At 46.0% G+C, this 26,607-nt stretch overlaps 1 protein-coding gene across 17 annotated transcripts in view; it reads right to left on the bottom strand.

Moving 5' to 3' along the window:
* The window catches only part of dennd3a (DENN/MADD domain containing 3a), a 220,883-nt gene that overhangs the window by 12,504 nt on the left and 181,772 nt on the right, over window positions 1-26,607 (bottom strand). For 15 of the 17 annotated variants that reach the window (XM_068031304.1, XM_068031312.1, XM_068031317.1 and 12 more), the window contains 6 exons: window positions 24,831-24,960; window positions 24,269-24,367; window positions 17,655-17,794; window positions 9,719-9,879; window positions 9,379-9,521; window positions 8,412-8,530 (listed from right to left, as the gene is read on the bottom strand). In XM_068031304.1, the coding sequence (XP_067887405.1) occupies window positions 8,412-8,530; window positions 9,379-9,521; window positions 9,719-9,879; window positions 17,655-17,794; window positions 24,269-24,367; window positions 24,831-24,960 (792 nt within the window). The remainder of the gene's footprint in view (window positions 1-8,411; window positions 8,531-9,378; window positions 9,522-9,718; window positions 9,880-17,654; window positions 17,795-24,268; window positions 24,368-24,830; window positions 24,961-26,607) is intronic. The other 2 variants (XM_068031316.1, XM_068031318.1) reach the window with 2 other exon arrangements.

The following is a 26,607-nucleotide window of genomic DNA, read 5'->3' as shown; positions in this document are numbered from 1 at the left end:
TCCAGAGGCAACTCCCCAACAGGGCAAAATTCTAGCCCTTAAATACAAAACCATAGTGAGCATCACCTGCTCTCTATTAACACTAAAATGAGTCCTGTTTAATTAAAGGGACCAGCATTTTCAATCCTGACATCCTCAATGATGGGGGAGCCCAGCACATCTGTGCAAAAGAAAAAGCTGAAGCATTTGCATCCATCTTCAGCCAGAAGTGCCAAGTGGAAGATCCATCTCAGCCTCCTCCTGAGGTCTCCAGCATCACAGATGCCAGTCTTTAGCCAATCCAATTCACTCCATGTGATAAAGAAATGGCTGAAGGCACTGGATACTGGAAAGGCTACGGATCCTGACAACATTCCAGCAATAGTACTGAAGGCTTATGCTGCAGAACTAGTCCCGGCCGTGGCCAAGTTGTTCCAGTACAGCTACAACCCTGGCACCTACCCAACAATGTGGAAAATTGCCCAGGCATGTCCTATCCACAAAAAGCAGGACAAATCCAATCAAGCCCATTACTGCCCCATTTATCTACTCTCTATGATCAACAAAGTGATGGAAGGTGTTGGCGACAGTACTATCAAGCGTCACTTAAACAATAATAACTTGCTCACCAATGCTCAGTTTGGTTTCTGCCAGGGCCACTTGGCTCCTGACCTCATGACAGCCTTGATCAAAACATGGACAAAAGAGCTGAACTCAAGAGGTGAGGTGAGAGTGTTTGCCCTGGATATCAAGGTAGCATTTGACAGAGTGTGGCATCAAGGAGCCCGAGCAAAGCTGAAGTCAATGCGAATCAAGGGGAAAACTCTCCACTGTTTGGTGTCATTCCATACACAAAGGAAGGTGGTTGTGGTTGTTGGAGGCCAATCATCTCAGCCCCAGGACATTACTGCGGGAGTTCCCCAGGTGTCCTAGGCCCAACCATCTTCAGCTGCTTCATCAATGACCTTCCCTCCATCGTAAGGTCAGAAGTTTGCTGATGATTGCATGATGTTCAGTACCATTTGCAACTCCTCAGTACTGAAGCAGTCCCCGTTCATATGCAGCAAGACCTAGTCAACATTCAGGCTTGGGCTAATATGTGGCAAGTAACATTTGCGCCACGCAAGTGCCAGGCAATGACGACCTCCAATAAGAGTGAATCTAACCAGCCAATGGCATTACGATTACAGAATCCTCCACTGAGGATTGAGCACATCCATTGAGCACAAACTGAACTGGAGCGGCCACATAAATAGTGTGGCTACAACAGCAGATCAGAGACTGGGAATTCTGTGGTGACTAACCCACTTCCTGACTCCCCAAAGCCTGTGCACCATCTACAAGGCACAAATCAGGAGTGTGATGGAATACTCTCCACTTGCCTGGATGAGTGCAACAACAAAGTAAGCACGACACGATCCAGGACGAAGCAGCCTGCTTGATCGGCACCCCATCCATCACCTTCAACACTCACTCCCTCCACCATCGATGCGCAGTTGCAATGTGTACCATCTACAAGATGCACTGCAACAATGTACCATGCCTCCTCTGACAGCACTTTCCAAACCAGCGACCTCTTCTACCTAGAAGGACAAGGACAGCAGACGCATGGGAACACCACCACCTGCAAGTTTCCCTCCAAGTCACTCACCATTCTGACTTGGAAATATATCGCTGTACCTTCACAGTCACTGGATCGAAATCCTGGAACTCCCTCCATAACAGCACTTTGGGTGTATCCACACCAGATGGACTCCAGCGGTTCAAGAAGGCCACCATCTTCTCAAGGGCAATTAGAGATGGGCTAGCTTTGCCAGCGATGGCCACATCCCATGAAATAATTTTTAAAAAGCAGAGGCAGTAGAACAGGTCCTGGGGCAGCAAAGGCAGAAGAGGCAATCCTGGGGCTCCAGAGGCTGCACAAGGGGTCCTGGGATGCAAAGGCAACAGAACATGTCCAGGCAGCAGAGCGAGTCCTGGGACAGCAGACAGGAGTTAATGCAGTGCTGGCAACCCTTTAAATACGTGCCAGCACCTGCTATTGCGTCAGATGACGGTGCCTTGTTCCCCACTCTGGCCCCATGCCTCCACTTCCTTAATTGGTCAGCCACCGCATGCTCGCAGTCAGCTGGCTCGTGCGGCGATGGCACCAGTTTTCGGTGCCGCTGCCGAAAGCTGCACTGTCAATTAAAAATTCAGCCCAATATTTCATGACTGCAACCTTTTGTCATGGGAAGAAAAATGGGAATGGAATTGGTAGCAAGGCTACAGAGCTTGTAACAGGGACTGAACATTGGCTTCTATCTTCCCAAAATATGGCTGGAATATATTACGACCCATCCAAGACAATCAATTTGACAACAAAGGAATTAGACGGGTTAAGACAGATGATGTAAGGCTGTGTATCATCAGTGTACATGTTAAAGCAGACTGCATTTTTAGGGATAATGTCATTAAGGGGCAGCATGTAGATAAGGAAGAGGAGCAAGCGGAGGATAGATCTTTAAGAGACTTAATGTAACAATAGGAGACAGGAAGGGAAGCCATTGCTGGAGTGGCTGTGGTTAGGATCAAATTGTTAAGATGGAACTAAGTGAGAGCAATCCCATGAAGCTGGACAATACAGAAAAGGTGCTGGAGAAGGATAGTGTGGTCACCCACATTAAAGACTACAGAGATGTCAAGGAGAATGGGAAGGAACACTGAACACAGTCAAAGTCACAGAGGATGTCGCTTGTAACTTTGGTTATGGTCATTTCAGTGCTTTGGCAGGATAGAAACCTGATTGCAAAAATTCAAGCAGGGAGTCTAACAATAACAATTTGCATTTGTGTAGCACTTTCAATGTAGTAAAACATCCCAAGGTGCTTAGTTCAGGAAAGATGGACACTGATCTGGGAGGCGACAACACATTCATGGACTATGGATCGTAGTTTGCAAAGATAGAGGGGTGAAAGGTAAGGATTTTGAGGACGGGGCGATGACAATGGTTTTCAAATGAAAGGGAGCATTACCAGTATTTTTCTTTGCTCTCCAGGATGGTCATGGAGTATGGATAGTTTTGGCAGAGGAGAAAGAGGGCCAATAGTGATTATGTGGTCCAATCAGATGTATTGATGGATGTTTAAACCAGTTGTGCACCAAATACATTCAAGTCTGCAGTTCTTAGATTTAACAGAGCTCTTGGAGGAAATTAAAGATAGTATTGACAAAAGAAATTTTAGTAGATGTTGTGGGCACAAATCTTGGAAATATGTTTGATGCTGCTTAGGAAGCTTGTTGATAACGTTAAAGTACAAGGTATTAAAGAGAAGGTGGGAGCGTAAATAAAGCTGGTTAAAGGATAGAAAATATAGAACAGAGCTTGTTGGTCGATAAACAATTCATGTTCTTAAAAATTCTTATACACACACCAAAAATGAAGTTGTGGAGCTAGCAAAAGATGCAATGTACTGAGTTGCAGGAGGGAAAACGTCCCTTGCCAACAAACCCATCATTGAATGACGCAGGAATCAAGAAAAATGGTCTTCTTCTTCTTTGGCCTCCTTGTCTCGGGAGGCAATGGGTAAGTGCCTGGAGGTGGTCAGTGGTTTTTGGAGCAGCACTTGGAGTGGCTATAAAGGCCAATACTAGAGGGACAGACTCTTCCACAGGTGCTGCAGATAAAATTGATTGTCAGGGCTGTTTCGCAGTTGGCTCTCCTCTTGCGCTTCTGTCTTTTTTCCTGACAACTGCGAAGTCTCTTCAACTCGCCACACTTTAGCCCCGCCTTTATGGCTGCCCGCCAGCTCTGGCGATCACTGGCAACTGACTCCCACGACTTGTGATCAATTTCACAGGACTTCATGTCGCATTTGCAGACGTCTTTAAAGCAGGGACACGGACGGCCGGTGGGTCTGATACCAGTGACAAGCTCGCTGTACAATATGTCCTTGGGGATCCTGCCATCTTCCATGTGGCTCATATGGCCAAGCCATCTCAAGCGCTGCTGACTCAGTAGGGTGTATAAGCTGGGGATGTTGGCCGCCTCGAGGACTTGTGTGTTGGAGTTACGGTCCTGCCACCTGATGCCAAGGATTCTTCGGAGGCAGCGAAGATGGAATGAATTGAGACGTTGCTCTTGGCTGACATACGTTGTCCAGGCCTCACTGCCATAGAGCAAGGTACTGAGGACACAGGCTTGATACACTCGGACTTTTGTGTTCCGTGTCAGTGCGCCATTTTCCCACACTCTCTTGGTCAGTCTGGACATAGCAGTGAAAGCCTTTCCCATGCGCTTGTTGATTTCTGCATCGAGAGACAGGTTACTGGTGATAGTTGAGCCTAGGTAGGTGAACTCTTGAACCACTTCAAGAGCGTGGTCACCGATATTGATGGATGGAGCATTTCTGACGTCCTGTCCCATGATGTTCGTTTTCTTGAGGCTGATGGTTAGGCCAAATTCGTTGCAGGCAGCCGCAAACCTGTCGATGAGATTCTGCAGACACTCTTCAGTGTGAGATGTTAATGCAGCATCGTCGGCAAAGAGGAGTTCTCTGATGAGGACTTTCCGTACTTTGGTCTTCGCTCTTAGACGGGCAAGGTTGAATAACCTGCCACCTGATCTTGCGTGGAGGAAAATTCCTTCTTCTGAAGACTTGAACGCACGAGAGCGTAGCAGGGAGAAGAAAATCCCAAACAGTGTAGGTGCGAGAACACAGCCCTGTTTCACGCCACTCAGGATAGGAAAGGGGTCTGATGAGGCGCCGCTATGCTGAATTGTGCCTTTCATATTGTCATGGAATGAGGTGATGATACTTAGTAGCTTTGGTGGACATCCGATCTTTTCTAGTAGTCTGAAGACACCACGTCTGCTGACGAGGTCAAAGGCTTTAGTGAGATCAATGAAAGCAACGTAGAGGGGCATCTGTAGTTCGCGGCATTTCTCCTGTAGCTGACGAAGGGAGAACAGCATGTCAATGGTCGATCTCTCTGCTCGAAAGCCACACTGTGCCTCAGGGTAGACACGCTCGGCCAGCTTCTGGAGCCTGTTTAAAGCGATTCGAGCGAAGACTTTCCCCACTATGCTGAGCAGGGAGATTCCACGGTAGTTGTTGCAGTCACCACGGTCACCTTTGTTTTTACAGAGGGTGATGATATTGGCATCGCGCATGTCCTGCGGTACTGCTCCCTCATCCCAGCACAGGCAAACGAGTTCGTAGAATGCTGAGAGTATAGCAGGCTTAGCACTCTTAATTATTTCAGGGGTAATGCCGTCCTTCCCGGGGCTTTTCCGCTGGCTAGAGAATCAATGGCATTACTGAGTTCCGATTTTGTTGGCTGTACGTTCAGCTCATCCATGACTGGCAGAAGCTGGGCTGCATTGAGGGCGGTCTCAGTGACAACATTTTCCCTGGAGTACAGTTCTAGGTAGTGCTCAACCCAGCGGTCCATTTGCTTGTGTTGGTCAGTGATTGTGTCCCCTGGTTAGATTTGAGGGGGGTGATCTTCTTGATGGTTGGCCCAAAAGCTCTCTTAATGCCATCATACATTCCTCTGATGTTTCTGGTGTCTGAGGCCAGCTGAATATGACTGCATAGGTGTTGCCAGTAGTCATTTGCACAGCGCCTGGCTGTTCTTTGTGCAGCGCTTCTGGCTGTTTCAAGTGCTACGGATGTTAACTCGCTGGGGGCTTTCTTGTAGTTCAGCAGTGCAATGTGCTTAGCGGCTATGACAAGTTCCAGCTCTTCAAAGTGAGATTGAAACCAGTCTGCATTCCGCTTCACGCGTTTGCCATAGGTGATCATAGCTGACTCACATCTCTGATGTGGGCCCACTTGGTCTCTGCATCCCATGTGGGAGTGTTTTGAAGGGCTTTTTCAAGTGAATTTAGAAATTTTTGTAACAGCTGTGGATAAGAAATTCTGCTCATGTTGATGCGTGGGTGGCCCTTCTGCTTGGAGTGAGGCTGAGGCTGTCGCCCACCTCCCGGAGGATGCGGATGAGCTGTGACTCCTAGCTGAAAAGTTTTTATGAAGATATGAAACAGGTTGTAAAGCAGACCCCTGTGGGATTCCACTTGTAACATTCTCCCAGGCTGATGACAATTGATGTGCGGCAGTGGTTTTTTGCTGGGTTATGAACCATTCCCCTTTGTCATCTCCATTAGTAATCTTTATGAGGAAGCCTGTTAAACACAGCAGCAACCAACACACCAGGCACAGCGAAGTCTTCTGGTATGGTGGGAACTGATGAAATGTTTTATTACCTGCATCCCCTTCCCCCGCACCCCCCAGCTCCCCCCTCGCACCCTCTTCCCCCACCCCCTACCCCCCTCGCAACCCCTTCCCAGCCCCCCCCTCGCACCATCTTCCCCCCGCATCCCCTTCCCCTGCACCCCCCCCCCCCGCAGCCCCCTTCCCAGCTCCCCCTCTCACCCCCTTCCCTCCACCCCTCCCCCTCCCACCGGCATCCACCTATGCCTGAGCAGCGGCCCTAACAACCCCACTGCCTTGTGGGCGTCTCGGGAGAGTCCAAGGCTAAGGGAGTAAATCCTAACAGAAAATCCGGAGCGGAACCCCGTAGGCGGTCATGTGTCACCTTTGGCATGTTTCCGGCAGTTCCTGCAGCCAAACGTCATGCTCTGCACTCCTTTGGACCCCACCAGATAGGCCGAGAGGGGGGTTTTGACGCTTGGGCAACTCACAACCCCCATACATTCGCCCAGGCATGTGCCATGGAGAGGTCACTCCATAGTCGCCTCACAGCGACCGAAACAACACGGAAGACAGCAGTTACGGGTTATAAGTCCAGCTCAATTGGCGTAGAGATTGGACGCCACAGGTTGCCTTTGTCGGTGGGAGAGGTCATCGCACCTCACTGGACAGCTACCGCCCGCCTCAAACCGGGCAGCCATAAGGTTCTGTCCCACCACAGTCCACCTGCTTCAATGGGTGCTTGGAGCTCAGGGTCATTGCCCGAAAAGCGGACTGCAACACCGCACCAACCAGCATGATAAAAAAAGGAAAGGTGGTACCAGCCTTCGTTTTGCAAGCTGGAATGTCAGAACTGTGTGTCCTGGCCTGTCAGAAGACCTTACACAAATCAACAATTCTCGGAAGTCCGCCATCATTAACAACGAGCTCAGTAGACTCAATGTGGACACTGCAGCACTTCAGGAGACACGCCTCCCTGCGAGCGGATCTCTAAGAGAGCAAGACTACACCTTCTACTGGCAGGGTAGGGATCCTGAAGAACCAAGACAGCATGGAGTGGGCTTCGCCATCAGAAACTCCTTGCTCAGCATGATAGAGCCTCCCTCAAATGGCTCGGAACGCATACTGTCCATCCAACTGCTCATCGCCTCTGGTCCAGTACACCTACTCAGCATCTATGCTCCAACACTCTGCTCCGCACCTGAAGCTAAAGACCAGTTCTATGAACAACTCCATAATATCATTAGTAGCATCCCCAATACCGAACACCTGTTCCTGCTGGGGGACTTTAATGCCAGGGTTTGGGCCAACCATGACTCATGGCCCTCCTGCCTTGGGCGCTGTGGCATTGGAAGGATGAATAAGAATGGACAGAGACTGCTTGAGTTGCTTACCTATCATAACCTATGCGTCACCAACTCGTTCTTTCACACTAAACCCTGTCACCAGGTTTCTTGGAGGCACCCAAGATCACGTCGTTGGCACCAGCTGGACCTCTTCGTCACAAGGCGAGCCTCTTTAAACAGCGTTCAAACCACAAGCAGCTTCCACAGTGTGGACTGTGACACCGACCACTCCCTGGTGTGCAGCAAGGTTAGACTCAAACCAAAGAAGCTGCATCACTCCAGAAAAATGGTAAATTACACAATAAGCACATGTTTCTGCAATCCTTAACATTAGCCTCCATTGTCAATAAGAACTACCACCACCCCAGTGGAGAAAATCATCTGCGGCACCCATGCACAGAAGCATGAAATATTTCTATTCCCAACGGCACACACACTGAATTTGCAAGTTACTCTATTGAAAGGAGTGTGTTAAATAAGTCCACAAAAGAAACTGGCCTGATCTCAGAGGTGAATCCTCAATTATTTTTACTCAAGGAAGAGAATTCTGTTTATCATACTGAAGTAAAAAGTTTCTTTACATTTTGGAACTGTTTCTAAAACGAAAATGAATTATCTTGGTTCCAGATCAAAGGAATGGAAGTTTTGTTTATGAAAAATAACAGCCGAACATACAAATTAGGAGCTGAAGTAGGCCATTCAGCTCTTCGAGCCTGCTCCGCCATTCAATAAGATCATGGCTGAACTGTTCGTGTCTCAAATTCCACACTCCCATCTACCCCCAATAACCTTTGATTCCCTTGCCTAAAAGAATCTACCTCCGCCAAACAAAGAACAAGACTCAACCAGAAGTAGTTAATTAGATATGATATATTTCACTGTTTTAACCTACCTCAGGAAAGACAAGGAAACAGCTAAAAAAGACACCACTCTTTTTTGGATTTTCCAGTAACATCACCTTACGGGACAGCTGCCCATTTTTTTTCACTTCCAACAGTGCGTCTCCTACACCTATTAAGAGTCGGGGCAGACATGCTTTAAGTATTAATTCCATAAACATTTAACTTGATTGAGTTGTTTTTGAGGTAATAGAGAGGACTGATGAAGGTAATGCAGTTGGATGTGGTGTATATGGACTGCCAAAAGGCATTTGCTAAGGGCCACATAGCAGGCTTGTCAGCAAAGTTGAAGCCCATGGAATAAAAGGGACAGCAGCAGTGACAGACTGGAGGAAGGTATACAGTGGGGTTCAAAAGCAAGGAAGTTATGATGAACCTTGATAAAACGCTAGTTCGGCCTCAAATGGAATATTGTGTCCAACTTTGGGCACCGCTCTTTAGGAAGGACGTGAAGGCTTTAGAGAGAGTGCAGAAAATATTTACGAGAATAGTTCCGGGGATGAGGGACTTCAGTTAAGTGGATAGATTGGAGAAGCTGGGGTGTTCACCTTAAAGAAGAGAAGGTTGATAAGAGATTTTAAAGAGGTGTTCAAAATCATGAAGGGTCGAGACAGAGTAGATAGAAACTGTTCCTATTGGCAGAAGGGTTGAGAACCAGAAGACACAGATTTAAAGTGATTGTCAAAAGAACCAATGGCTTCCTTCTGTGCTGTAACCATTCTATGATCAAGTGGAAACCATGTAGGACATAACTTATAAGAAAACATCCTTTCATATCACTCTTTAAATGAAAATTTAAATAAAATGCAGCATATAATTGTTAAATAAAAAAGGTTGCTATTATACCCAGAAAATGCATCTGATTTGAAATTAGATACTAGAATATATGTACTATCGATATCCTCAATTTGTCTTGATGCAAAATACTTAAGTTTTAAAAAAAGTCTCTTTAATACTCACAACACCAGAGCATAGAACTGTAGAGTTTAATGGCAGTTAGCTTGTGGCAGTTGGGCAACTGAAAATTAGTCTTTATCTCTAATGTGTTCACATCCCAACAAATGACTCTTCCATCTAAACTGCATGAATGCACTTGCTTTTGACTAGAAATACAACAGAATTTTCAGATTAACAAAACCTTTATTATTTAATACAAACTGCTCAACAAATGCTTACTAAAATACTACAGCATCCAGTACTAATTCATACAATATTGGTACCTTATCTTCAAATACTCAAATTTCAAAGGTCTAAATCAAACTTCTGGGCAGTAAGAATATACTTGTTTTAGGTCCTATACCTGAACTTTGAGCCCCAGTCCTCCAAGACCATGTCAGTGACATCAGTGCAGTGTTCAGTCAGCTGTTTGTTGCAGGACATGCTCCGAGTATTTATTATGTAAATTGAGGAATCTTGCGAACCGATCCAAACTTGGCTGAATTCCACTCCCAACATACAGTTCTGAAAACCAATGATTAACACAAGCAGCTGAATTTCAATGCAGAATACAACTAATTTGAACTACCAGAAATATTGCATTGCAGCACGATTCATTAAAGCATTGGTAAAAGGGAAGGCAGGGCGAAGGGAGTACATTTTGATCAAAAGTGCTATCACATTTTATGCTGTAATTTTTGGACTGATGAAAGTTAATCAATTTTCTCACCCCCACAGGATCAGCCAGATCTCCCTCTCTTCTCAAATACCCTGTAATGTTTCCAACCCATCGGACTCTTTAGATATTCGGTGTTACACTAACAGTACACAGAAGATTATAGTAGGCACCAGAGAAATTTCATTCAAAAGGGGCCACAACTTTAGACCCATTTAATAGCCAGTGAATAGCCATCCAGCCTTCAGAAACAATTCCACTAACCAGGTACCACCCAACTCAGAATTTACCCCCACAGGGCTGAATTTTGTTCTGTTGGAGGTGGGCTCAGTGGCGTGGGGTGGCCAGAGAATCTCCGCGGAGCTGTCCACCATGAAACCCGGTGGCATATCACAGTACGCCAATTTTGGTGGAGACAGAGAAGTACTGTGATGGTACTGACACCCGACGCGACAGCATCGTCATTTAAATGTTTGAAATACTGCTTTAAATCAATCTGAATTTAATTCATTGCAATCCAACGAAGGTTTCTCAATTTTGTGCTTGACATATGGCACTCAGTTCAGTTTTGTGATTTTGAAAAGCTGATGCCACCGATGGCCCCAAATCTGATGGCCCTCTCAGGGTCTGTCGGGTAGCACATATGACCGCCGGCCCTTTGTACAGGGCATTGGTCACCTCCTTGATGCAGCAGTGTGCTGCGACTTGTGACACCCCACATATGTCCCCAGGTGTGTGGCCATCAAGGTTCCCACAGTCCAACTAGCTGCCTTTATCAACAGGAAGTGGTTCCACTCACTCAACATTCAACTGGTCTGTGACCACCGAAAGCATTTTTACAAGCGTATGCCCGCTTCCCAGGAAGCTGCCACGACTTTATCACAAATCTATCAGTCTTTATTACAAGGGACAAAGTATTTGACAAACTAATGGGACTAAAGGCAGACAAGTTGCCAGGACCTGATGGCCTACGTTCATGGGTTTTAAAGGAAGTGGCTGCAGAGACAATGTTGGTCGAAATATTCCAGAACTCACTGGATTCCTGGAGGGTCCTAGTGGATTGAAAAACCGCTAATGTGATGCCCCTGTGCAAGAAGGGAGGGAGACAAAAAGCAGGAAACTATACGGAAAATGCTGGAGTCCCTTATTAAGGAAGAAATAGCAGGACATTTAGAAAAGCTTAACACAATCAAATGAAGTCAACATGGTTTTGTGAAAAGGGAAATCATGTTTGACAAATTTGCTAGAGTTCTTTGAGAATATAACAAGCAGAGTTGATAAAAGGGAACTGGCAGATGTAGTGGATTTAGATTTCCAGAAGGCTTTCGATAAGTTGCCACATAAAAGATTATTGCACAAGATAGGAGCTCACAGCATTGGGGGTAATATATTAGCATGGATTGAGGATTGGTTAACTTACAGAAGACAGAGTCGGGATTAATGGGTCTTTTTCAGGTTGGAAAGACCTAACTAGTGGAGTGCCACAAGATCAGTCCTAGGGCCTCAATTATTTACTATCTATATTAATGACTTGGAGGAGGGGGCAGGGTGTAATATATCCAAATTTGATGATACTAAAAATCGGTAGAAGGGCATGTTGTGATGAGGACATAAGGAATCTGGATATAGATAAGTTGAGTGAGTGGACAAAAACCTGGCAGATGCAGTTTAATGTAGGAAAGTGTGAGGTCATGCACCTTGGTAGGAAGAATCAAATTCTCTACCTGAGAGTTGTGGAGGCTAGATCACTAAATGTATTTAAGGAGAAAGTAGATAGATTTTTGAAATCTTGAGGAGTCGAGGGTTATGTGGAGCAGGCCTGAAAGAAGAGTTGAGGCCTGGGACAGATCAACCATGGTCTTACTAAATGGCGGGGCAGGCTTGAGGGGCTGAATGGCCTACCCCTGCTCCTATTTCTTATGTTCTTAAAGGCAGATTATTATTTAAATGGAGAGAGACTTCAAAAAAGTGCAGCACAGAGGGATCTGGGTGTTCTTGTGCGTGAAACACAAAAAGTTAGCATGCAGGTCCAGCAAGTAATTAAGAAGGCAAATGGAATTTTGGCCTTTATTGTTAGGGGGTTGGAGTTTGAAAATAGGGAAGTCTTGTTACAAATGTATAGGATGTTGGCGAGGCTGCACCTGGAGTACTGTATACAGTTTGGTCCCCATATTTATGAAAGGATATACTGGCATTGGAGACAGTTCAAAAGGGATTCACTAGGCTGATTCCTAGGATGAAGGGGTTGACTTATCAAGAACGGCTAAACAGGTTAGGTCTTTATTCATTGGAGTTTAGAAGAATGAGGGGTGATCTTATTGAAACGTACAAGGTTCTGATGGGGCTTGACAGGGTAGATGTTGAGATGATGTTTCCACTAGTGGGGGAATTCGAACTAGGGGACATAGTTACAGAATAAGGGGACACTCATTTAAAACAGAGATGTGAAGAAATTTCTTCTCTCAGAGGGTAGTGAATGTCTGGAATTCTCTACCCCAAAGAGTTGTGGAGGCTAGATCAATGAAAGTATTTAAAGAGAAGGTAGATAAACTTTTGTAATATCAGGGAGTTGAGGGCTATGAGGAGCTGGCACGAAAGAAGAGTTGAGGTCTGGGGCAGATCAGCCATGATCTTACTGAATGGCAGGGCAGACTTGAGGGGCTGAATGGCCTACTCCTGCTCCTATTTCTTATGTTCTTATGACTCCCACATACTTTGACAGTCCCAGGTGCCACAGTTTTTCACTCCCCCCGCTTCCCTTCAGGGGTGGATTCTCAGGGACAAGGGCTACCCCTTGAAGATATGGCTTCTGACACCAGTGAGGAACCCTCACAATGATGCAGAGGAGAGGTACAACGCTTCATAAGGCTCCACCCGAGCTGCCAACAAGACGACCAATGGGCTGCTGAAGATGACGTTCCGATGCCTTGATAAATTTGGTGGAGTCCTGCAGTATGCCCAGAGAGGGTTGTGAGTATCATGGTCTGCTGCGCTCTACATAATATTGCACTTTGGGAGGTGGGGAGGAGGCCTTACGTGAGGAAGACATACATGAGCATCAAACATCCTCTGTCGAAGAGGATGTGGAGGAGAGACATGGCCAAGCAGCTATAGAAGAGCCTGATGTCAACATAATAAGAATGCTGAATATACTGATCATCATGTGTGTAGTCTATCACCTCCAAATCATAGGTCTCACCTGAATGAAGGCCAGCTACAATGTGTGCTAGTGCCCATGGGAGAGCATTCGTAGAATACTTCTTTACGCACACTGCCATGATAATGTTGTCCGTGGTCACACTGGCAAAGCTCTAAGGGTTATGTTGCGATTCTGAGATTCATAATTAAGGCATGTTTGAATCTGATTTACAGACAATGAAGGCGAATGATTGGCACAAAAGAACATTTAATTAAGTAAACATGACATTGTTGTGTCATCCATGAATACTCGTGTATGCAGTTTTTATTTATTTTTTTTAAAAAGATGTTTGTGGGTGCTCCTGCGCAGTGTAACCCCTGCGTGAGCAACTGGACAGGAGGCAGGCTGCTGATCAGGACATCCTTAACCTGGGATGACTTCGGCGGTCGTCCTCTGGGTGCCTAAGGCTTGGAGGGCCCCAGCTGCCTGAAAGCTTCCTCTGCTGGTGCAGGATTATCCTCAGGCATCGAGGCTGCTGAAGCTGGACTCACTGGTGAAGGGGCTGTGGAGCTGGTGTCCACACTTGAATCGCCCTGAGGGAGACCCCAGATGTGGAGCGCATCCTCTGCTCCTCCCACCCAAGACTCGTTTGAATCTCCCTGCTCACCAGGGAAGGACTAGGGGCAGGAAAACCCTCCAGGCTCCTGGTCTTTCTATCACCCTGCCAATGCTGATCTGAACTCGTGGCCAGGGCAAGGATTTGCAGGTCAGGGTGCACCTTTGGAACATGGCTTTCCAAGAGGGTCAGCAACCTCTCAATGGATGAAGCCATACGCTCATATGCCTGGGCCATGGCAGCAGTCATGGCATGGATAGACTCCCCCACCATCTGCTCAAGGCTACGCATGGCCTGTAACATCTCGGAAAGATGTTGCCTTATTTCTCCCTGCAACTCCAGCATGCCCTGTGCTGTCGACAGCAGAGGCTTGTCATCAGCCTGGGGCTTAGCATGGGCCTGGCCACCCACAGTCCTCTGACTGTCAGTCTCCTGGGCTGCCTCAGCCAACTGCTGGGGCGCACGTGTGGTGCTCTCACCAGCTTGTAAGCCTGATTCTAAAGCCGAGTGGATTCCCACTGAGGTGAAAGTATCTGCGCTGGTGGAAAGTGAAGGTGAGTCATGGGACGGTGCATCCTCCGAGTGCTCCACATCCTCAGAGGTTGACAGCAGTCTTTTGGGGTCTGCAGTCACCAGTGAGCGGCGACCTGTAAGATACCATTAAAATGTGTGTGGGTTAGGCTACACATTTCCCATTAAGAAAGCATACCAGAACTAATTCAACATGACTATTGCATTTTTATCTGATCGGCAATAATCACTCTCTTGCACAGGGACCTGAGCTCCACGTCTGAGATGGCACATCCTCTTTGGCTCCCAGCTAATTCCAGTGCCTCTTCTTCAGCCTGTCTTAAAGGATGCAGGTCAGGCACTCTGCCACCAGTCCTGGCCACCCCCATCCTGTTATGAGCCCTCATCTCCTGAAGGAGCAAGGTTGCAGATATTGAAAATTACCAAATGTTTCAACATCATATCACAACTATCATGGGTCCCTCATCAACACCTGGGTGATGTTTTGTCTCTCAAACTGACTCAACCCGTCATGGGTCTTACTTGGGCTAAGATATAAATGAGGGAGACTTATTTCACAGATGCAGCCAGTCATCTGCTATCACCTCCCTGTCTTTGGAATGGCTTTGGCACCCAGGTGGCATTTCATTTGGTGATCACAACAATCAATTTTGGAACGTGCCACTTACCTTAGTTGAATGCAGAAGACAGGGTTAAGGAAAATCCCAAAGCCTTTTATTCATATATAAGGAGCAAGAGGGTAACTAGAGAAAGGATTGGCCCACTCAAGGACAAAGGAGGAAAGTTATGCGTGGAGTCAGAGAAAATGGGTGAGATTCTAAATGAGTACTTTGCATCGGTATTCACCGAGGAGAGGCACATGACGGCTGTTGAGGTTAGGGACAGATGTTTGATTACTCTAGGTCAAGTCGGCATAAGGAGGGAGGAAGTGTTGGGTATTCTAAAAGGCATTAAGGTGGACAAGTCCCCAGGTCCGGATGGGATCTATCCCAGGTTACTGAGGGAAGCGAGAGAGGAAATAGCTGGGGCCTTAACAGATATCTTTGCAGCATCCTTAAACACGGGTGAGGTCCCGGAGGACTGGAGAATTGCTAATGTTGTCCCCTTGTTTAAGAAGGGTAGCAGGGATAATCCAGGTAATTATAGACCGGTGAGCCTGACGTCAGTGGTAGGGAGGCTGCTGGAGAAGATACTGAGGGATAGGATCTATTACCATTTGGAAGAAAATGGGCTTATCAGTGATAGGCAACATGGTTTTGTGCAGGGAAGGTCATGTCTTACCAACTTAATAGAATTCTTTGAGGAAGTGACAAAGTTGATTGATGAGGGAAGGGCTGTAGATGTCATATACATGGACTTCAGTAAGGTGTTTGATAAGGTTCCCCATGGTAGGCTGATGGAGAAAGTGAAGTCGCATGGGGTCCAGGGTGTACTAGCTAGATGGATAAAGAACTGGCTGGGCAACAGGAGACAGAGAGTAGTAGTGGAAGGGAGTTTCTCAAAATGGAGACGTATGACCAGTGGTGTTCCACAGGGATCCATGCTGGGACCACTGTTGTTTGTGATATACATAAATGATTTGGAGGAAAGTATAGGTGGTCTGATTAGCAAGTTTGCAGACGACACTAAGATTGGTGGAGTAGCAGATAGTGAAGGGGACTGTCAGAGAATACAGCAGAATATAGATAGATTGGAGAGTTGGACAGAGAAATGGCAGATGGAGTTCAATCAGGGCAAATGCGAGGTGATGCATTTTGGAAGATCCAATTCAAGAGTGAACTATACAGTAAATGGAAAAGTCCTGGGGAAAATTGATGTACAGAGAGATTTGGGTGTTCAGGTCCATTGTTCCCTGAAGGTGGCAACGCAGGTCAATAGAGTGGTCAAGAAGGCATACGGCATGCTTTCCTTCATCGGACGGGGTATTGAGTACAAGGGTTGGCAGGTCATGTTACAGTTGTATAAGACTTTGGTTCGGCCACATTTGGAATACTGCATGCAGTTCTGGTCGCCACATTACCAAAAGGATGTAGATGCTTTGGAGAGGGTGCAGAGGAGGTTCACCAGGATGTTGCCTGGTATGGAGGGCGCTAGCTATGAAGAGAGGTTGAGTAGATTAGGATTATTTTTATTAGAAAGACGGAGGTTGAGGGGGGACCTGATTGAGGTGTACAAAATCATGAGAAGTATAGACAGGGTGGATAGCAAGAAGCCTTTTCCCAGAGTGGGGGATTCAATTACTAGGGGTCACGAGTTCAAAGTGAGAGGGGAAAGGTTTAGGGGGGATATGCGTGGAAAGTTCTTTACGCAGAGGGTGGTGGGTGCCTGGAACGCGTTGCCAGCGGAGGTGGTAGACGCGGGCACGATAGCGTCTTTTAAGATGTATCTAGACAGATACATGAAAGGGCAGGAAGCAAAGAGATACAGACCCTTAGAAAATAGGCGACATGTTTAGATAGAGGATCTGGATCGGCGCAGGCTTGGAGGGCCGAAGGGCCTGTTCCTGTGCTGTAATTTTCTTTGTTCTTTGTTCATTGCCCCTCTTCCTGCATTGGACCCAGTTTCATCAGGTGACCCCACGACTGTTGACTCCTCTGCAATCTCCATCCAGCCTTGCTTGGTGAGGCGGGAGGACCTCTCCATGCCATCTTTCCCTTGCAGCCTTGAGGAGAATAAGCAGGGAGGCATCACTGAGCAGTGGGGCCGCCCTTGCTTGGACATCTGACATGGTCAGAAGGATGCCCAGGGGCGTTGCTTGTTGAGTGACAAATTTTCTTAACAGCACCACAGAAGTGTTGCTTCAATGAGGTTATGTTGAATGCATGGAAAGATTAAATGCAGGGCTGGCAGGCTTTTAAAGATTATGTAGCACCAGCTCCAACATCAGGTGACACCGTGAATGGTGTCTCCATTGCTGCCCCACCACATCATTGTGCTGGGGGGGGGGCGGAGAAACAGCCGCTGCCATTATGCAAAATGGCTACCCACCGCTGACATCACAAGTGGGACCACCACCAGTTTGCGCATCCGCCGCCACTCTGGCAGCGGGATAACATTCAGACCATAGTGTCCAAAATCTCTCACATTATTCCAAATGTTGCCTCTCAATAGCTTGAAATCAAATCCTTCCAAGATAATTGACTCAACATAAAGCGTTTAGTAAACAGGGGCATTAAAGTGCATCCTTCCAATAATCTCAACATGATTGGTGGTGTGAAAGGTCAAAAGTTGTACAATGGATTATGCTGCATTTGCCCAAATTTCTTTTCATATTGTACTTCACCTACCTTTAATGCCATCTCGGGTAATTTCTTAAAAAAAGGTTTTTCTCAACTCACCAATTTTGAGTTGCCCACTTGAATACAGTGTTGCTGAATGGACCAGGATGTTGCATTGAAGAGCACTACTTTTCCTTCACTTAACGCACACCATAATCTTGGATTTGCATTCTCATCTGCTTCAAATTGTACCAGATGACCTAGTACAATAAAGTGTTTAATTCATGATTTAGTGCAGTATTAATAAATTTGTAAAATAAAACTCAAACAGAAAGCTGATATTTCTTTCATTTCAATGCCTGAAGTTTATCGTGGCTTTAAAAAAAAGGCTTGGTTTAAAAAATAATGTAATCCTCCCTTTTGTTTCATTATAGAACTTTTGTCCCACTTCCACTTGGTAGTTTTATGGCAAATAATGATCCAATCTACACAACAGTCATATCACTGTGCAGGAATAATACTATCTGATAACACAAACTGATACAAAACCTTAAATGTGGTGCATATGATGTCAAAATATTTTAACAAAAATAAGTGCATTGTAAATATAATAAAATACATGTTAAAATCTGAATTATCATGAGACAAGTGAAGCCAGAATTGAACTTCTTCAAATGAGGAGTAATTTTCATAAATCTAATCTCAAAAAGTGAGTTTATGTTTGGTACACTTTTGAACACTTGAATTTAATTGTCTCCTATACTAGAAATGAAATGACCTACATCATAGCAAACGTTTAAAAATTTAGTCTCAAAACATTTAATATATATTCCAAATACATAAGAAATACTATATAGTGTTAAACCTATGTTATTTGGTTCTCCTCTCTTCACTTTATTTTTTGTGTCTGTAATTGTTCCCTATAATTTCCTCTTACAAACATTAATTTCCCTAGTTTTGCCCTAGAATCATCATGGAGGGCAAACATAAGCCTCATTTTCTATTCTCAATTACTAAGTCCCTCCTCAAATGTCTCTTTTTTTTAAAATTTGTTTGTGGGATGTGGGCATCGTGGGCGAGGGCAGCATTTATTGCCCTTGAGAAGGTGGTAGTGAGCTGCCTGCTTGAACTACTGCAGTCCTTGGGGTGTAGGTACAGCAACAGTGCTGTTAGGGAGTTCCAGGATTTTGACCCAGTGACAGTGAACGAAGGCCAATATAGTTCCAAGTCAGAATGATGTGTGGCTTAAAGGGGAACTTGCAGGTTGTGTTCCCATGCATCTTCTGCCCTTGTCCTTCTAGGTGGTAGAGGTCACTGGTTTGGAGGTGCTGTCGAAGGAGCATTGGTGCATTACTACAGTGCCTGTTGTATATGGTACACACTGCTGCCACTGTGAATCGGTGGTGGAAGGGGTGCCAATCAAGCAGGTTGCTTTGTCCTGGATGCTGTTGAGCTTCGCGTGTTGTGCAGCTGCACCCACCCAGGCACGTGGAGAGTATGCCATCACACTCCTGACTTCTGCCTTGTAGATGGTGGACAGGCATTGGGGAGACAGGTGGTGAGTTACTTGCCACAGAATTCCCAGCCTCTGATCTGCTCTTGTAGCCACAGCATTTATGTGGCTGGTCCAGTTCAGTTTCTGGTCAATGGTAACCCCCAGGATGTTGATAGTGGGGATTCAGTGATGATAATGCCATTGAACGTCAAGCGGAAATGGTTAGATTCTCTATTGTTTGAGACGGTCATTGTCTGGCACGAATGTTACTTGTCACTTACCTTATTAGCCCAAGCTTGGATATTGTCCAGGTTTTGCTGCATATGGACATAGGTTGCTTCAGTATCGGAGGAGTCGTGAATGGTGCAGAACATTATGCATTCATCAGCAAACATCCCCACTTTTGACCTTATGATTGTGGAAGGTCATTGATGAAGCAGCTAAAGATGGGCCTAGGACACTCCCCTGAGGAACTCTTGCAGTGATGTTATGCGACTGAGATGATGGACCTCCAACAACCACAATCATGTTCCTTTGTGCTATGCATTACTCCAACCAATGGAGAGCTTTCCCAAAATTCCCATTGACCTCAGTTTTGCTAGGGCTCCTTGATGCCATACTCAGTCAAATGCTGCCTTGATGTCAAGGGCAGCCACACTCACCTCACCTCTGGAGTTCAGCTCTTTTGTCCATGTTTGAACCAAGGCTGTAATGAGGTCAGGAGCTGAGTGGCCCTGGCGGAACCCAAACTGAGCGTCACTGAGCAGGTTATTACTAAGCAAGTGCCGCTTGATGGCACTGTTGATGACACCTTCCATCACTTTACTGATGATTGAGAGTAGGCTGATGGGGCGGTAATTGGCCGGGTTGGACTTGTCCTGCTTTTTGTGTAGAAGAAAATTACAGCACAGGAACAGGCCCTTCGGCCCTCCAAGCCTGCGCCGATCCAGATCCTCTATCTAAACATGTCGCCTATTTTCTAAGGGTCTGTATCTCTTTGCTTCCTGCCCATTCATGTATCTGTCTAGATACATCTTAAAAGACGCTATCGTGTCCGCGTCTACCACCTCCGCTGGCAACACGTTCCAGGTACCCACCACCCTCTGCGTAAAGAACTTTCCACGCATATCCCCCCTAAACTTTTCCCCTCTCACTTTGAACTCGTGACCCCTAGTAGTTGAATCCCCCACTCTGGGAAAAAGCTTCTTGCTATCCACCCTGTCTATACCTCTCATGATTTTGTACACCTCAATCAGGTCCCCCCTCAACCTCCGTCTTTCTAATGAAAATAATCCTAATCTACTCAACCTCTCTTCATAGCTAGCGCCCTCCATACCAGGCAACATCCTCACCCCTCCTAATATTTATTCTCCCTACCATTCTCTCCTGATGACAGGAATTTGTGCTGAGATTCATCGGTGGCAATGATCATTTTATACATCACCTTTACTTATGTAAACATACTGCTTGAATAACCTCACATAATGAGGCCAATAACCAAGTCTAATGCACATAAAACTTTCAAAAGACAGGCTGGATAGCAATCAGCAAGTGAGTGTATTTATTTTCCCCTTTGCTACTAAGCCAAACACATGGGGAAGTTTAAGAGTGATTCCTTTTAGTCGTTGCTGATTTGATGTATTTCATGGACCTTCATACATTGGAACATAAAATAATGTAGACTCATGGGCCTGTGAATTACCCTTCAGACCAAAACAAACCTGTTCAACCTTAGAAGGTCTAATACACAAGACTACCGGCTCAGATTTTGCAGTCAGTGACAAAGCAACGCACTCGCCATCAACCTCAAAGAAAGCTGGCCACAAAGACCTAGTGATCTCTGTGGCGCAGACTTCCTCTTTCCCGAAAGCAGTTTAAATCTAGTGCCAAGGCAAGGGGATCTCCTGGAGTGCAGCAGCTGTGATGTCAGCAAGCAGGTAAACAGCTAAGCAATTGAAATATTCTCAGACAGTAAAACCAGGAAGCTAAAAGCACTTCATCCTTCACTTTTAATTTAAAATTTCAGATAGCAAAATAAATCATGATTGGATTAAAATAAAAGCTAAAATAAAGACAATGGAGGTAATTTTATGCTCTCCCTCAAGATGGGTTTGGAGGTGGGGAGAGCATAAAATAAGGTGGGATAGTGGCAAGGGGATTCCCCCCACCATCCTGCCTTGACCAAAATTTAATCTGGGGCGGGAAGGCCTATGAATGGCCTTCCCGCCCCGCTGCCAATTGAGTCCCTTCTTTTGGGCCTCCTTATCTCGAGAGACAATGGATACGCGCCTGGAGGTGGTCAGTGGTTTGTGAAGCAGCGCCTAGAGTGGCTATAAAGGCCAATTCTGGAGTGACAGGCTCTTCCACAGGTGCTGCAGAGAAATTTGTTTGTTGGGGCTGTTGCACAGTTGGCTCTCCCCTTGCGCCTCTGTCTTTTTTCCTGCCAACTACTAAGTCTCTTCGACTCGCCACAATTTAGCCCTGTCTTTATGGCTGCCCGCCAGCTCTGGCGAATGCTGGCAACTGACTCCCACGACTTGTGATCAATGTCACACGATTTCATGTCGCGTTTGCAGACGTCTTTATAACGGAGACATGGACGGCCGGTGGGTCTGATACCAGTGGCGAGCTCGCTGTACAATGTGTCTTTGGGGATCCTGCCATCTTCCATGCGGCTCACATGGCCAAGCCATCTCAAGCGCCGCTGACTCAGTAGTGTGTATAAGCTGGGGGTGTTGGCCGCTTCAAGGACTTCTGTGTTGGAGATATAGTCCTGCCACCTGATGCCAAGTATTCTCCGAAGGCAGCGAAGATGGAATGAATTGAGACGTCGCTCTTGGCTGGCATACGTTGTCCAGGCCTCGCTGCCGTAGAGCAAGGTACTGAGGACACAGGCCTGATACACTCGGACTTTTGTGTTCCGTGTCAGTGCGCCATTTTCCCACACTCTCTTGGCCAGTCTGGACATAGCAGTGGAAGCCTTACCCATGCGCTTGATGATTTCTGCATCTAGAGACAGGTTACTGGTGATAGTTGAGCCTAGGTAGGTGAACTCTTGAACCACTTCCAGAGCGTGGTCGCCAATATTGATGGATGGAGCATTTCTGACATCCTGCCCCATGATGTTCGTTTTCTTGAGGCTGATGGTTAGGCCAAATTCATTGCAGGCAGACGCAAACCTGTCGATGAGACTCTGCAGGCATTCTTCAGTGTGAGATGTTAAAGCAGCATCGTCAGCAAAGAGGAGTTCTCTGATGAGGACTTTCCGTACTTTGGACTTCGCTCTTAGACGGGCAAGGTTGAACAACCTGCCCCCTGATCTTGTGTGGAGGAAAATTCCTTCTTCAGAGGATTTGAACGCATGTGAAAGCAGCAGGGAGAAGAAAATCCCAAAAAGTGTGGGTGCGAGAACACAGCCCTGTTTCACACCACTCAGGATAGGAAAGGGCTCTGATGAGGAGCCACCATGTTGAATTGTGCCTTTCATATTGTCATGGAATGAGGTGATGATACTTAGTAGCTTTGGTGGACATCCGATCTTTTCTAGTAGTCTGAAGAGACCACGTCTGCTGACGAGGTCAAAGGCTTTGGTGAGATCAATGAAAGCAATGTAGAGGGGCATCTGTTGTTCACGGCATTTCTCCTGTATCTGACGAAGGGAGAACAGCATGTCAATAGTCGATCTCTCTGCACGAAAGCCACACTGTGCCTCAGGGTAGACGCGCTCGGCCAGCTTCTGGAGCCTGTTCAGAGCGACTCGAGCAAAGACTTTCCCCACTATGCTGAGCAGGGAGATTCCACGGTAGTTGTTGCAGTCACCGCGGTCACCTTTGTTTTTATAGAGGGTGATGATGTTGGCATCGCGCATGTCCTGGGGTACTGCTCCCTCGTCCCAGCACAGGCATAGCAGTTCATGTAGTGCTGAGAGTATAGCAGGCTTGGCACTCTTGATTATTTCAGGGGTAATGCTGTCCTTCCCAGGGGCTTTTCCGCTGGCTAGGGAATCAATGGCATCACTGAGTTCCGATTTGGTTGGCTGTATGTCCAGCTCATCCATGACTGGTAGAGGCTGGGCTGCATTGAGGGCAGTCTCAGTGACAGCATTCTCCCTGGAGTACAGTTCTAGGTAGTGCTCAACCCAGCGGTCCATCTGTTTGCGTTGGTCAGTGACCAACTGAGTCCCTTAACTGGGCAATTAACCACAACTAAGGGCCTCTTCCCACCACAGCCATAGAAAGCTGTGCAATGGCTGACCCTGCTGCTGTACGGGAAGCATGGCACAAAAAAACCATGCTGGCTACCTCCCGGCTCCGGAGTGGGGGGGATCTCGTTAAAAGGCACTTAATGCCTGAATGAGACACCCAGCATTGGGAAAGGGGGCCCACTTCACCACCTCCCCACCCCACCCTGCGAGACCCCTCCCGTCATGACCTACCTGTGGCCTGGATCCAGCGATGCTCTTGGGCCTTGGGCGGGACCTCTGGCAACGGGGTCCTTGATCCTGTGGAAGGCCCGCTGCTGTCCACTCAAGTGCCTGATGGGCACTAGATTCGGCAGGCCTTCCAGAGAAGAGGTGACATGAGGATCACAGCGTTGCTTTTCCTGCATGTCGAGACCTCCATTGCCAGAAAAAATCCTGGCCAAACTTTTATAAAAAATTTAAATTTTTTTTTATATGGAGAAATTTGACATCCACAAATATCACGTTAGCTTTTCAAAATCAGCGACGGTGTTTAGCAGTAATTATGATGTTAGAGTGCTGTTAAAAACGTAGTTACACCTCACTCAGCAAAGAGTAACATTTTCAAGAATTTTTGCAGTGAGACTGACAATGTAAGTGTCGAACTTCATGTCAATTCATCAATTTCCCATTTCTGACAAGGCCAAGATCCCCCATGTTGCCCCTTCTCTGGAAGACCCGCTGAATCTAGTGCCAATCAGGCACTCAAGTGGACAGCAGCAGGCCTTCCACAGGATCAAGGACCCCGTCGCCAGAAATCCCGCCCTTAGAGCTGCCAGCCAATCTGGGGGGATCTGAACAGCGCACCCTCAGCAGAAGCGTAGAATCACTGACAGCAAAATTTGAATTTCCATGTTATTCTGTGCATTCGCTGTCAGTTTTAGTGGATTAATGATGACAAACGTTGACAGTATCATTGTCATTACCACTAAATCCGGGCTATTTTATCAACACAATTCGGCAGTATCTAGTTACCCAAAATGATTGATTCAGTCTTACCTGGTGTATACAAGAGCGCATTCACAGCCTGAGGACTAGTTTGACCAGCAGAAGGATTTATCTTGTGTTTTAAAGTCTCTGACGTTGTTTTAGGAACCACTGGAATAAATTCACAATACAACTGAAGTTAGACACAAAAGTGTAGTATTAGAAAATGCTGGCAATACACAGCAAATCAGTAAACATCTGTAATGGAAAAAAAAGGTCGAGTACATTTTAAGTTTGGATACATGAGAACTCCGCACCCATGACTATTAACTATCGAGTTTCTTTGCAAGGATCAGCTGCATATTTCAAGCATTTTCTGTTTTTGTTTCCGATTGAGCATTTGCAGGTTTTTTTTGTTATTTAGGTAATTAAAATGGGTTTGGTTTACTTAAGAGTTTGAGTTACTGTACTATCATCACACTCCTTAAACAAGTCAATACTGGCTAATATTTATACTTGTATTTAGGTTTTAATTGTAATAAGCAATTAATATTGACCTAATGTTTGTAAAGAGGATTGTTATTAAAAAAAAATTAAAGATGAGTAGAAATAACAAAGATTTCTTTATTCTTACCCATATTCTTCATTTGGTCAAAATAAGCTAATTTGGAAGCTGCATAAATAGCTCGAGGCGACTGCATGCATCCAACCACAGCATCCATCAACAAAACATTAGTCAGTGCTTGCTGAATGTATTGTGGGTCCTAAAAATAAAATTGAAATATTCACCACTGTTGGCAAATTAGACATTTATGCATTGCTGAAGTCATGAGAATGTTGAGATAATACTGGCTCCCACAATAATTCCTTTGATTACAGAAATGAAGATGGTCTAGGCTGCAAGATTTTAGAAAAAAATACTTGTTTAGAATAAAGAACAAAGAACAGTACAGCACAGGAACAGGCCATTCGGACCTCCAAGCCTGCGCCGATCTTGATGCCTGCCTAAACTAAAACCTTCTGCACTTCCAGGGACCGTATCCCTCTATTCCCATCCTATTCATGTATTTGTCAAGATGCCTCTTAAACGTCGCTATCGTACCTGCTTCCACCACCTCCCCCGGCAGCCAGTTCCAGACACTCACCACCCTCTGTGTAAAGAACTTGCCTCGCACATCCCCTCTAAACTTTGCCCCTCTCACCTTAAACCTATGTCCCCTAGTAACTGACTCTTCCACTCTGGGCAAAAGCTTCTCACTATCCACTCTGTCCATGCCGCTCATAACTTGGTAAACCTCTATCATGTCGCCCCTCCACCTCCGTCGTTCCAGTGAAAACAATCCCAGTTTATCCAACCTCACCTCATAGCTAATGCCCTCCAGACCAGGCAACATCCTGGTAAACCTCTTCTGTACCCTCTCCAAAGCCTCCACGTCCTTCTGGTAATGTGGCGACCAGAATTGCACACAATATTCTAAGTGTGGCCCAACTAAAGTTCTATACAGCTGCAGCATGACTTGCCAATTTTTATCCTCTATGCCCCGACCAACGAAGGCAAGCATGCCGTATGCCTTCTTGACTACCTTATCCACCTGCGTTGCCACTTTCAGTGACCTGTGGACCTGTACGCCCAGATCTCTCTGCCTGTCAATACTCCTAAGGGTTCTGCCATTTACTGTATACTTCCCACCTGCATTAGACCTTCCAAAATGCATTACCTCACATTTGTCCGGATTAAACTCCATCTGCCGTTTCTCCGCCCAAGTCTCCAACCGATCTATATCCTGCTGTATCCTCTGACAATCCTCATCACTATCCGCAACTCCGCCAACCTTTGTGTCGTCTGCAAACTTACTAATCAGACCAGCTACATTTTCCTCCAAATCATTTATATATACTACAAAGAGCAAAGGTCCCAGCACTGATCCCTGCGGAACACCACTAGTCACATCCCTCCATTCAGAAAAGCACCCTTCCACTGCTACCCTCTGTCTTCTATGACTGAGCCAGTTTTATATCTATCTTGCCAGCTCACCTCTGATCCCGTGTGACTTCACCTTTTGTACCAGTCTGCCATGAGGGACCTTGTCAAAGGCTTTACTGAAGTCCATATAGATAACATCCACTGCCCTTCCTTCATCAATCATCTTTGTCACTTCCTCAAAAAACTCAATCAGATTAGTGAGACACGACCTCCCCTTCACAAATCTATACTTTTTGTCTAAGACTATCCAGATGAGCTCCCATTAATTCTAGCATTCCTAAAATATTTGAAATATTCCTGTACCTTATTCTCTGAAATTGCTGAACATATATTATACAGTGAAAAGGATTTTTTAAAAGTGTGTAATATGGATTTAGGATATTATCTAAAACAAGATGTAGCCATATTAGATCAACTTCTGCACAGA

Source organism: Heterodontus francisci, chromosome 5 (genome assembly GCF_036365525.1).
Source record: "Heterodontus francisci isolate sHetFra1 chromosome 5, sHetFra1.hap1, whole genome shotgun sequence".
Classification (NCBI taxonomy): Eukaryota; Metazoa; Chordata; class Chondrichthyes; order Heterodontiformes; family Heterodontidae; genus Heterodontus; species Heterodontus francisci.
Note: the sequence above shows the minus strand (reverse complement) of the source record. Positions and strands in the feature narration are given on the sequence as shown.